This window comes from Rhodamnia argentea, chromosome 10 (assembly GCF_020921035.1).
Source record: "Rhodamnia argentea isolate NSW1041297 chromosome 10, ASM2092103v1, whole genome shotgun sequence".
Lineage (NCBI taxonomy): Eukaryota > Viridiplantae > Streptophyta > Magnoliopsida > Myrtales > Myrtaceae > Rhodamnia > Rhodamnia argentea.
In genome coordinates, this window is record NC_063159.1 from 7,936,032 (window position 1) to 7,949,596 (window position 13,565).

A 13,565-nucleotide genomic window follows, 5' to 3' on the forward strand; every position below is an offset into this window, starting at 1 on the left:
CATCATTTTTCAGGATAAAAAAGTGTTTTTACTTGTTTGTTTATAATTCGATAATATGTTTTCTCACTTCGATTGTGACAAAGGCAAAATTTTTTATGTCAACCGAGTTCGCAAAGGAGCAATAGCCTCGCGAAACACTCTTAGGGTGGGTATGGTAATGTTTTTGTTCTTCAGATGATTTTTTTTTTCTGATTATTTTCCGGAACAGTTTTTGAGCAGAAAAAATGCATTTGGTAACTGCATAGAATTTCTATTTCAAAATAGAAAAAAGAATAGAAATGAGTTTAGTGCGATCCTAAAAATTTCTACTCCCAACTTTTTTTTATATTTTACTACAACGGCGATTGCCGATCGGTGACGGTGGCGATAATTGGCGATAGACTCATGATTGTAAAGACGAATATTAAGTTATATTGAGTTTTTTTTGTGAAATGACATTGTTTTTCTTTTTATTTTTGGGGAATGAAGAAGCTACTGTTTTTTACTTTTTGTTTTTGTTGCAATTCTATCCGAGGAAATAATTTTTGTTCTGGGGAATAGAAAAATTAACCGACATTAATAAACGAATTTCTGTTCTTTTTTTGTTTTAGAAAATAAGATAATAGAAAAATGGAGAATTAAAAGCGTTACCAAACAATACTTGGATTCCTTTTGTTACGCAGAAAATTAATGATTTTGAAAAATATGTTTTATATTTGATTTCTTGTATCGCTTAAAATAATCAATCGATGAATGGCAAAAGTTATGAAGGCAAAACATGCTTCAGTTGTTTTTTTTTTTTCTCTTTTTGTCTTAAAATTGTAAATAAAATGCATCACGGAATATATTAACAAGATGTTTTCTCACTTAGTTGTGATAAAGGCAAGAGTTTTTAAGTCCATCGAGTTCGTAAAGAAGCAATAACCTCACGCAACTCTCTTAGTCAACACTTTGGCTTCGCTTATTTTGCAGAAAATTAATGATTCTGAAAAATATTCTTTGTACCGCTTGAAATAATTAGCCGATGGAAGATATTTTTATTTTCGACAATAATTTATGTCTCAATATTTTCGTGAACGATGATAATATTTTTCGTTCATTCACTTTTGTAAACAAAACAAAATATTATTATCGGAAAATATTCTCCAAGTCATCCTTTTTCCCTTAAATAGATGGAGCCTTTGAATTGAGAGTGTGGTATCGTATCTCGCATGCATGTTTCATCCAATTGTATCTCAATAAGAAGGGGAATTTGCTTAACCTCTCACATAAGATTGGGAATTTTTCGTATGATAGATGGAATGCGATCGACTAGAAGAATGTGGATTTAAAACATGATAGTAAAATTAATAGATATTACCAAATGAATTTCTGTTCTTTTTATGTTCTAGAAAACCAAAGAACAGAAAAACAGAGAATCAAAAGCGTTGTTAAAGGGGCCCTTAGTCAACACTTCGACTCCGTTTATTTCACAGAAAATTTATGATTTTGAAAATAATTTTTAATATTGATCTTTTGTATCGCTCAGTTGATGAAAAATCTTTTCATTTTCGATAATAATTTATGTCTCAACATTTTCGAAGACGATGAGAATATTTTTCGTTTATTTATTTTCTTAAGTGATAATACAAGCAACTATTTCCAACAAAATATTCTCCAAATCATCCATTCCCCTTTAAACATACGGAACCTTCGAATCGAACAAAGGGTGTGGTATCCTACCTCGCATGCATGTTTGCTTGGATTATATCTCAATAAGAAGGGGAATTCGCTCGACTTCTCATATAAGATTTGGGTATTTTTGGTCTGATAGATGGAATGCAATTGTTTAGGAAATGAGGGTTACTTTATCAAATGAGAACAATCTTACGTGACCTTAATACAAATTTGGAATGCAACAAATTTTTTTATACATAATTTACAAAATATTTGCATAACATATAACATTAAAGAATACAATTATTTTGTTAAATGTTAAAATTAGTGGGGGATTTTTTTTTTTTTTTTGGTCGAAAATTACTAGGGGATTAAAAGTCTAATTTGTTGCAGAGGCTTGGACACGCAGGCAAACATGTCAATAACCACTGCCAAGTTAGCAATTTCTGGCAAATTTGGAAGGGAAAACTGATGAAAGGACTTAAATTGCATAAGGAGAACAATATGATGACTAAAATTGTGACTAAACGAAGTATAAGGACTAGAAGTGAAATTTCGTAAATTTATGGGACCGAAAATGTAATTCTGACGATGTTAAATACCATCATCTTCTTCGCTCTGTCGCAACGTCAAAGCCTTTCCCTCTGTCTCTCTGCGATTCTATCCGTTCCATTCTATCCACCGAGAGGGAAACCTCAGTCAAACTTTCTCTTCAAAAGTCGATACTCGATTCGGCAAATGACGAACTTGAGTCGGCTAAACGCCTCGAGTTCTCATGGGGGACTCAGCGTTTCAGCTTCCTTCCCTCAGCTGTGAACTGTGAAGTGCGAACTTTCCTCCGGTGGCGGCGGCGGCGGAATCCATGGACGTATCTGAAGCTCTGCCTCGCCCCAACCTTCGCTACCTCTTCTCTCCCAACCTGTCTCCTCTACTCTGCTCGTAAGTGTCGAAGTTCGTCTTGAGTTTCTGGTGCCAATGCCGCCGAAGGAGTGTGAACGGCGCGAGAGGTCATCCATCTCGTTGTCCTGTATTTGGGGGTGAAATTCAATTGGACCTTCTACTGTGACATGTTTAAGCATCTTACTGATGCTCTCTTTCTCTAAAATGTGTATGCCTTTGGCCTCTCTAGATATTTACGAAGCCACACAGTGAGCACAGAGTGGCCTATTCTTTCTCGTTTTGCTTGAATGATGACGGAGTTCGTTGAATGGGCAATTTTCCGCTCAAGCTTCTCATATGAGGAACCTTTAGTTCTGTCCACGGTTGCCGCTATATACTTCTTTGGCTTTGGCTGACATTGCAATAGGATATTAGATTAACACAAATTTAGGGTGGCAGTTCATTTTGTGAGAAGTACATTATGAAGAGCCAGCGATGGTTCCATTCAGAAGATGACTTTGGGATGCTTTCATGGGGAAGATCCTCCAGATTATATTTTCTTTGGATTTTAACCATGGAATAAGCTTGGGATTTGTATGAGATGGTAGTTGGAAGGACACTGGAAAGTGTTTTGTTTGCCAAAAACGTATCCTTTTCTCACAAAATATGAATTTGCTGCAGTGCGCTTAATTGTTTGACGTGTGCTCTCACTCTCTCTGTGTTCTTGTGTGTGTGCGTGTATGCATGCATGTGTTGTGGGTGCATGTGCAGGCACTTGTTAATAGTATGAAAGCCATTGATGTCGGATTAATGCTGAACCAGGTCTATGTGCTGGCATCCACATTACGAGAATGTTTTGGGACATACTATTCGCACAGGAAATAACAATTTCTGCACGAGATCAGCTATAATGCATGCAAGGAGAGGTAAAGTTTATCCTTTTCTTTTCTTTTTTGCCTTTTGGTGCCAGATATTTGTAAATCTAATCTAGCAAATAGTGTGTTTGAGCATTAGCTATCTATGAGATACAAGTGCTGCTGTTCTTCTCCTTTTTATTAAGATGGTTGGTTATGGCTAAGTATTGGTGTTCTCAAGTGTCCATAGAGAAGATTCATATAAACAGTACATTTGGAAGGAAGTTTTCTTGTTCTTTTTTGAGTGGTGTCAGTTTTTCTCACTAGAGACATGGAAGAAATTTGGGTGCGAGCGTCCTTGATTCTGTATAATGGACAATTATGATCTCAAAAATGTTTATCAGTCTAAGCAATTTGAAGGAGCTTTATTCCATTATACCACTTTCTAAACTTCAAAATTTTCTTGATCTCGCGTTTGTGGTCTATGTAGGATCTCATGATGATTTGTCTGCTTGAAAAGTTACTACCTAGGTAATTAGAGTGACCAGCACTAAGCTACTTTACATATCGAATAAGTTACCACCACACTAAGATAGTTAGTGTTATTAAATACTTGAGCATGTTTGCTTGTGTTCAACTTAGTGGAATAATTTATCCTTCGTGAGCCTTGTCTACTAGGAAAATCTTATCAATAAAAATTGCAGGTGAAAAAGTTGCTGTTAGCTATATAGTTTCCAAGATGACCCGAGTCGACTTCATATTTTAATTCATAGAGATTCACCTTTCCTGATCATTTTATTTAGCTGTTTGGGATGAATACTTTGGAGAGACTGAGGCATGTCTATCTCACACCAAAATCCAGGGAAGTCCTCTATTACTTCTGAGAGCTACTGCAAGGTGGTTTGGACTGTTGAAGCAGAAGTGGCAGATGATCAACTTCTGTATCTAGCTGGTGATCTTATGGAACTAGGCTTCTGGGAACCCCAAATGGCCGTTCCAATGTCTCCAACTGAAGACGCTAACTTATGGAAGGCTGAAGTCAAGGTAATTGTCACTAGATCGGAAACAATAAATCTTGTTGGCAAGTATCAAAATTGAAGTGTTGCCTGCTTAACAATTTAGAATCATAATTCTCTTTCTAAGTGCCTTAACTGATTTGCCTTCATCTTTCAAGTTTACCTCTGGTGAGTTAATTGGTCTCTTGAGAATGAGTGATGAATGATGAAAGTTAAAGATGTAGCTGTTTCAGGGGCTTTTCTTCTTGTGCTTATAGCTTTATGTCCATTTTATTCTTACTTTGATGGCTGAAAATTGGAATAAAACATCAAACTTGCTATCTGTCAAAATCGATAGCTCAGGCTTTTTTTTCATCAGATTGCCTGCGGGGTTAGTTTCAAATATAACTATTTCAAGAAAGAAGCATCATGGCCTCCTTACGATACAACTTGGCGGCCAGGGCCTGAATTTTCTCTTATTGTCCCTCAACATCATGGACAAGATAAGAATATTGTTGTGAGGGATTCATGGAAGGAGCTCGGAACCAGAAGTAGAATACCCTCAGCTCATTCATGGGGCTCATGGATAGAGGAAATGTACCTGCCAGTTGAGCCTTCGACATCAACCGTACCAAGAGGTATTATCTTTTTTCTGAATGGGTTGTTACTCTAAAACTTCCTTACGGTGCTTCTGAACACTCAAATGCTTCCAGTGGCTTATCAGATGAAGATGAAATTGTCAGATGCCTGGGAACTGATCTGCTAGAGGCGGAAAGATTCTTAGTTGTAGAGGTCAACCATGAGAGTTACTCCAATAATAAACACATGATAAGTGATACGCAGAAGGATTATGTTTCTGCTACTTTTATCTCTGAAAGAGAGCAATCTATTGAGGAGCCTTGGCTGATGTCAACTCTTCCTAGTCGTACATTGAAGGATATGGATATTGATGTACCTACAGAGAGTGGCAGCGGGGAAGAAGAGTTTGTACCTACAGAGAGTGGCAGCGGGGAAGATGAGTTTACTCAAATGGAGTCTGAAAATCAGTACTATCAAGATGCTGGTGAGATGTTGACAGAAGAACGAAAGCATCTAGTTTCGGTTGAGGATTCTATTTCTACTGTTATATTAATCAATTCCTCCATATGTACAATGCAAAGAATAGCAGTACTGGAAGGTGGGAAGCTAGTTGAGTTGCTTCTGGAGCCTGTTAAAACTGATGTACAATGTGATAGTGTTTATCTTGGTATCGTCATGAAACTTGTTCCACATATGGGCGGTGCTTTTGTCAACATCGGCAACTCGAGACACTCCCTTATGGATATCAGGCGTAACAGAGAACCTTTTGTGTTTCCTCCATTTCATCAAGAAACGAGGAAAACTAAACCAAATGGCTCAGAGCATGAAGCTTTTGAAGGTCATCCACTTAATCATGGAGATGACCATGCACTAGATAATGTTGAAAGTATTGATGATGTCACAGAGATTTTCTCCCAGGATGCTTCAGGAAAAGCTGTGCATGATGACTATGAGGAAAATGAATATGAGGATGATTTTGATGCCACAGAGTCCTTGAAAGGATTTTCGAATGGTAGTCTGTTGCATATGGATGAAGTCGGTGTGGCTGCTGGTATAGAGGATGATGTTGCTGGAATCAACAAACATAAAAAAGGTGTGTCTCTTGAAGGTTTTCTTCCTTTTGAAACAGCAATTGCCACTTACTCCGAGAGATCTAAACTTCAAGATGCAAAGGACGCTACTCTTACATCCGCTGGGGATAATAAGTGGAGTAAGGTCCGGAAGGGCACCAAAATCATTGTTCAAGTAGTCAAAGAAGGACTAGGCACAAAAGGTCCCATGTTGACTGCATATCCTAAACTGAGGAGTAGATTCTGGGTGGGTTCTCCATCGTATTTTATCTACTCTTAATGGACTCTGTTGAGCTATTGTTTTGGAATATCTAATTTGCTTCGACCTCTATTGGTTTGCAGATATTGATGACTCGGTGCGATAGGATTGGAGTGTCAAAAAAGATTATTGGGATGGAGCGTACTCGATTGAAAGTTATAGCAAAGACTTTGCAGCCCCAAGGTTTCGGTCTGACTGTGAGGACTGTTGCTGCTGGTCATTCTTTAGAGGAATTGCAGAAAGATTTGGAAGGTTTGCTTTCAACATGGAAAAACATAGTGGAACATGCAAAATCTGCTGCTCTTGCTTCAGATGAAGGTGTTGAAGGAGCTGTTCCTTCTATTTTGCATAGGGCTATGGGTCAAACACTCTCAGTGGTCCAGGACTATTTTAACGAGAAGGTTACTGCCCTTTGCACTTGTATTGTTTAAATTACGATTTGTGGATGTCTTTTTTAATCTAACATAAATTATACTATTTATGACAATGTTTCTGATCCACTTCTAGGTGACAAAAATGGTGGTAGACTCTCCAAGGACTTTTCATGAGGTATTGCTGAGTAGTTGCGAAGCATGTCTTTGGTGAATAACACATGCTTTTCTTTATTGGGCTGCTAATTGGATGGAATAGCATGGTATTTCTCTCTGTTTCTGTGAGGTTCTGGATATTGGGAAAATATAGATGATTGCTCCTTCATATATTAATCGGGCACATCTCCTCATATTATTTAGAAGCAACCTGATCCATGTTGTTATTGTTATGAACATAGTAGTGGTCAAGATATCTCTATGCGATGAGATTTTTAATGATGATTTACTGAGTGAAACAATGCTTCTATACTGCTGTTTTATGTGGAACTGAGATGACGGTCGAAAAGCAAAATGTGACCGTGATTTTATCTAAGACGCTTCATACTGTGTTGTTTATCTGGTTGAAACTAATTTTACTAGCTGGTTCTGATGATGAGGAAAGTCTTTGCTATCAAATATGAGTATGGACTTTCTCCAACCTACAAAGTATAAGCTATCTCTTGTACTTTCAGGTTACCAACTATCTTCAAGAAATAGCTCCAGATCTTTGTGACCGTGTTGAGTTGTACGATAAAAGAATTCCTCTTTTTGATGAATTCAACATTGAAGGGGAGATTGATAATATCCTGAATAAAAGGTGAGTTTCATCCCGATATTTCCTGGTTTGAAGAACTCAAATATGCTATATTTTTTTAGATATAATTTTAAGTCGTTGATTTACTCTAGTATAACCAAATATGTGTCGTAAGACTGTAAAAATTTGTTGCACTAGCTGAACTTCTGCAGACGGAATTTTCTCTAACTATTTGGTAGGGGAGAGAGAATTGCATTTATGGATGATTTGGAGGATTGCAATTTGATAAAGAGTAGGAAAAGAGGGATGCTATCAGCTATCCCTATTGCGTTTTCATGGGATAATTGGAGGGAGGGAAATTTGGGGATTTTTAGACTCATGAATATGAGTTTTCAAGTGCAATTGGTATTAGATGCAATATCATCTGCGTATTACCTTTAACAACAGGTGTATGTTCAAAAACGTAAAATCCAACTACTCCCTTGGAATCAGGAACTGCTAGAGTCAAGTATTGTCAATTTGTGAACTCAACTTGGTTTGATACTTGGGGCACTTTGATCATGATGATAAATTGAGTCAAACTCAGTTTTTCAGTGTCAATGAGTAGAGCTCTGCCTCATTTGCACTGTTGATGCAGCAGCCTTCGTCAACCACATCTTGCATGGCCACTACTACATAATATTTCTTCTGAAGGAGGTCATTGATCAGCTGAGGTATAAGGACACTTGTAGTGCCACCACTTTTGTATTGCGCTCACTTTGGCATCATAAAATTTTCAAGTGATTATTTAAGTTTCAGAACTTTAAAAAGGAGATCAATTAAGTTACGTTGCACCCAAAGTCCTTTGGGGCTTTAATTTTTGGTGGGCCACATCAGGTGATCGATATTAGACTGATGCCACGTAGGAGGTAAAGAAAATTGCCAATATGACTTGACCGATCGGTTTATTCAAGTTATGATGCTTAAATGATCACTTGAAAAGTAATGGCACCAAAGTGAGCATCAGATGAAAGTTAATGGGACTGTTAGTGTCCTTTTCCCATCACTTGATTGTTTAGGGGAAAAACTAGGAATTGATAGCGGAGTAAATTTCAAAATCATAAGATGTTGGAGGGTCTAGTGAAAATAGAGGCTCAAGGTATTAGGAAAGCCAACAACAAATGTATATTGAAAATCCATGGGCCGAGTTCAATGATAGGAAAGAAAGTCCAAAGATGGATGCTTAGAGGGTAAATGCATTTATACCATGAGCAATCTATTTGATCATGGAGTGAAAAATTACTTTTGATGATCTTCCTCTTTTATGCATTCATTATCATGTATATTATTTGCAGCCTTAAGCATAATAATCTCATACTCAAGTTTGGTTAAACATGGTTCACTTTCATTTAATCTCAGGGTTCCACTTGCTAATGGAGGCTCCTTGGTGATTGAACAAACCGAGGCTTTAGTCTCTATTGATGTGAATGGCGGTCATGGGATGTTTGGACAGGGAAACTCACAAGAAAAGGCAATTCTTGATGTAAACCTTGCAGCAGCTGGACAGGTGCTTTGGATACTAAACTCTTGTTTCAAGTGTTCGTGTACATATTGTTTGATAAACTGAAACGTTTTCAGGTTCTTTTGCCTATTCTTCATTACAGTTCTTGTGTAGTATCCTTCTTATCCAAAAGCAAAACAGACTTTTTCTGATGCAGTTAAAATTCTTAAGAACGTGCAATTTTATGAGTTCTATCTACTTAAACGTAGTATGGCTATAGAGGAGGATAGAGAGTATAAAACACGATGTAACATTGGTTGGCTTCTTTTCAGTCCTATGTTGACCATCAGGAGCTCCTGGATTCAAGATTCACGGTTTTGATCTTTTCTAGAGATAGTACTAAACCTATTATGCTCGACTTGAGTGCCAAGCAATGTCTCATCATACATCAATAGGATGCCACAATGATCAGAAATTCAGAATGGCATCTCTCCAAAATAGAGCAAATGAAAGTACTAGAGTGAGACTGATATAGGAGTGGATGTAATGCAAGAGTTAAAAAGCATATGATGTTTTTCCCATCTGTAAGTTTTCTTTTCATCTAGATACTAGTTATTCTGAGTATTTAGTCTTCATTTATGCAATCTTTCTTTAGAGGTCAAAGTACGTTAGATGTCAGGGATAGTGGTTTTGGAAGGATTCTCTTTGAACGAATCTGATTTGTCACTGGTGAAGAATCTTTGATAGTGGCATCCCAATAAGCATCCGATGACCTGGTCATAAGTATGATACTGCCCAGTAGATACAAGCTAATGTGATTTGGCATTCCTGTTAATGTTCACATGTACTCTTGACGTGACTCATCATTTCATTTGAGTTGTCATTGTTGTCTGGACTGTTCAGTACTATAACAACTAGAATTATCGTCTTCCTACCGTCGTTTATCGTTGTGATCATCATTGTCGTCATCTTTTTATCGTCATCAGCACAGTAAGATAGATTCATTACTATGGTGATGCATACCTAAGCTTTAGTCCAAGCTCTGATATCTTAGAGGCATATGCATGGTTAGTCTGGTAATATTTTTCTTTGTCCTAATTCCTGTATCAACTACTGAAGTCGTGGGTGATTATCTATGCATAATAAAGGGACAGTGTTCTATTTTGCCGAAAGCTAATGCCATAACTGTTCTTGGTACGTTTCAGATTGCTAGGGAGTTAAGACTTCGGGATATCGGCGGCATTATTGTGGTAGACTTCATTGATATGGCAGACGAATGTAAGCGATCTCTCTCTCTCTCTCATGCTCACTCAAGCGTGCCCTAATGATGTTTCTAATAGTCCAATTTTGTCTAGATTTAGCTCCATATGCCGAAACTAGCAGAACTTGACTTGCATTTTCTCTTGAATGACTTGGCTTTGAGGATACTGTGTTTAGCTATGGTTTACTGCATAGAAATTCATAATTTGTGTTCACCATGAAACTATCCAAGTCATTTTAGTGATTTAATCACTGAAAGATGCTTTTTGGTTAGGTGATATATTGTGTGTGTTGAAATAAATAAATATTAAATCACGCATTCTTCTAACAGTTTAAGCTTTTAGAGCAGTTGATCGTGGTCCCATAAAATCTTTCATGGTATCAGAGCAGGAGGTCCCGAGTTCAAATTTTTCCAGGCCCCTATTTGCCTCCCCAATGAATATATCCATGCTTAGTACTAGGCAAAAGACCAGACTAAGTGTGAGGGGGAGTGTTGAAATAAATAAATATTAAACCACGCATTCTTCTAACAGCTTAAGTTTTTAGAGTAGTTGGTTGTGGTCTCCTAAAATCTTTCAGTTAAGGCAGTAGAAAATTCTCCAGAGAACCAAACTATTTATGCTGCAGGGGATGAAAGTACTCATTTATGTATACTGAATATCAGATTAAGAACAAGCTAATTTTCAATTGCCGAGTCAGTAGGCCTGTGTATTATCAGGAGTGAAGATTGGGTCACGTTTAAGGTGCATTGAGTCTGCTGTTTCCATCAAAAGAGTAACGAGTATTTCATTGCTCATTGATCTTCTAATTGTTTCTTATTGAGAACAATTGCTTCCTTCAGCAAATAAAAGGCTAGTATATGAAGAAGTGAAGAAGGCTGTGGAGAGAGACCGTTCTATGGTGAAAGTATCTGAATTGTCCAAGCATGGACTCATGGAAATAACCAGAAAGAGGGTAGGTTGCTCACTTATGCTTGAAATTTTACTAACATGCTCTTGGAAAAAAGTGCTTTAAATATCTTCAGTACGGTCCTCTTGATCAGAGGGTAATATTTATCATTTTGGTTTTGTGCGTTGCTATCCTACAACATCCATTAGTTGATCGTCCAAGCAAATGCCACAATTATATGGTTGCAATAGTTTTGGGGTTCAGCGTCAACAAATTTGTCTTGCTGATGTGTGCATAACTTGGGCAGGTTCGACCTAGTGTCACTTTTATGATAAGTGAGCCATGTACCTGTTGTCATGCTACCGGGAGAGTTGAAGCTCTTGAGACTTCCTTCTCAAAGATTGAGCAGGAAATTTGCCGTTTGCTGGTGAGTAAACATGTCATGCCTCATGTTCAGTTCAAACTTTTGAAACATGATAAACAAAGAATCTGTCGGGGAAAAGGATAGCACAATTGCCATTGATTTTGGACGGCGCGCACTTTAGTGCCATAACTTTTTTTTTTTCGATCACTTGAGTGCCATTAAAATTCACCATAAGTGCCATCCCGCGTTGGATTTTTGGCATCTGGGTGAATGCTATTAGAAAGATAAGGCTTTGAATAATTGAAAATTATGGCATTTAAGTGAACTTTTTTTTGAATTTATGGCACTCAAGTTGTCCAAGAAAAAGTTATGACATTCAAGTGAGCATCTTACGAATGTTATGACACTTATGGTATCTTTATCTCAAATATGTTGTAAAAACTTTGCTGCCTGGAAAAAGAAGACGAACTTATCAAATTAAGTGCTTCCAGGGCTTTGATATGTTTCAGGGATGGAACTACCTGTATCCTGATCTGTGACTTAATCAGATTTTTGTCTGGCGATCCTTGCATTTTGACCCCTTTTTTTTTTTTGGTATAGGCTGTCGTGGAGCCAAAAGCTGATCCTGAGGACGCTAAGTCCTGGCCAAGACTTGTATTAAGGGTTGACAATCACATGTGCAACTACTTGACCTCTGGAAAAAAGACACGGCTTGCAATTTTGAGCAGTTCCCTTAAAGTTTGGATTCTTCTGAAGGTATGCCCTGTCTTTAAGTGTTCTTTCAATCATAGTGTAACTCTGAGTCCAAGTTAGAGAATACTGTCATTGGGGTATTTCTCTAAAGTTCTTTTAGCTGGAACAATGAATCCCATCTGCTCAAACTACCATTAAAAGCAAGCACTTGTTAAATGGTTCGCTGAATAGTCATTTTTAGCTAGGACAAGTTGCTAATGGAAGGAGAAGTTAGAAAGTTCATGTATGTCTTTCATTGATGTAGAGATTTAACTGCTTTTATGACCATGCTTTTTGCCTCGTGTATATGTGGCCTCTAGTTGTCTCATGATGCCATAATAAAGGAACAATAATCCAACCCTTCAACTGGATGTTGGCTACTTTGACTTGGCCGTTTCTCTGTGTTTAATGTTCATAATCTTAGTTTTACCCATGTATTCAAGATCCTTCAACCTTTATCTCCCAAAGAATTCACGGAGGCCTTTTGACTTGAATCACTACCAAAAAGTTGCATCTTAATGGAGTACACGGAGGCAGTCTTTTAAGGTGTGGAGATCATGCCAACTGTGCCAAGGATGGACATGTGGGTTGGGGAGAAAATTTCATGGCTCAATGCGATACATTAAGCCTAGGATTGCAAAAGAAACATTATGTCTTTCTGTTACGACACCTTGCTGCATGCTAGAAACAGATTCCATCTCTTGTAGGTTGTGACTATAACACTTCCATCTGGTGAAAAATATTTGATTTGATTATGGAAGGTAATTGAAGATTGCATGAAGAGAGTTCTCCTGGTTGGTAACCTTTTCTATTTTTACATGGCCCAGGTTGCTAGAGGTTTCACCCGAGGTGAATTTGAAGTGAAGCCATTTGGCAACGATAACAAGGTGAACAAGAATCAGCATCAGGTTACCATTCCAATTCTACGGTCCAAGGAAAGAAGAGCCAAAGATTCAGGGAAACAGGTGACTATAATTCCAGTGAAGAAATGGAAAACTCGTCGATAGCACATGCCTGGAGAAATATCTATCTTATACGGACAGAAGTCAAGCCTTCCCACAAAGAAAACCGGTGCAAAGTAGCAGAGGAAAAAGCTGTGATTTTTTCGTTCTTACGGAGGATATCTTGTACTGCAAGCTGATGCTTAGAGCATCCAGTGAGATCAAAATATTGAATGTTCTGACATCATGGCCATTCTAGATGCCGGGTGTGGAGGAAAAAGATAGGAATATAAGTTAATGTATATATTCTCATTGAATTTCTAAGCAATTTTGCTTGTGAGGGAACTGTATTTTTTCCGTGGTGCAGAACAATATTATCAGATATCTGTATCTCTAGCAAATCTTATGAATAAGAATTGCTTGCCACCACATCAATTTGCATTGAACAGAAAATTACGTCGTTAGCCGAATCACAGGAGAGACGAGCTTCTCAATGTCAGACTATGCAGATCAAATTCCAAGTTC

General features: G+C 37.7%; 1 protein-coding gene across 3 annotated transcripts; it reads left to right on the forward strand.

The window, feature by feature from the left end:
• The first annotated feature begins 2,244 nt into the window (after positions 1–2,244).
• LOC115739124 (ribonuclease E/G-like protein, chloroplastic) lies at positions 2,245–13,469 on the forward strand. 3 transcript variants are annotated; one of them, XM_030672053.2, is made up of 14 exons: positions 2,245–2,574; positions 3,337–3,440; positions 4,231–4,412; positions 4,743–5,001; positions 5,088–6,259; positions 6,355–6,672; positions 6,779–6,820; positions 7,314–7,438; positions 8,774–8,921; positions 10,061–10,133; positions 10,957–11,069; positions 11,311–11,430; positions 11,968–12,123; positions 12,927–13,469. In XM_030672053.2, exons 1-14 carry the CDS (start codon positions 2,498–2,500, stop codon positions 13,104–13,106), a joined length of 3,069 nt encoding a protein of 1,022 aa, XP_030527913.1. In that variant the 5' UTR covers positions 2,245–2,497; the 3' UTR covers positions 13,107–13,469. The 3 variants fall into 3 exon arrangements, with proteins under 3 accessions (XP_030527913.1, XP_048126922.1, XP_048126923.1); XM_048270965.1 differs by lacking the exon at positions 2,245–2,574 and adding an exon at positions 2,612–3,059 and having other exon boundaries at positions 3,333–3,440; XM_048270966.1 differs by lacking the exons at positions 2,245–2,574; positions 3,337–3,440; positions 4,231–4,412; positions 4,743–5,001 and having other exon boundaries at positions 5,271–5,330; positions 5,365–6,259.
• The last annotated feature ends 96 nt before the right edge of the window (positions 13,470–13,565 follow it).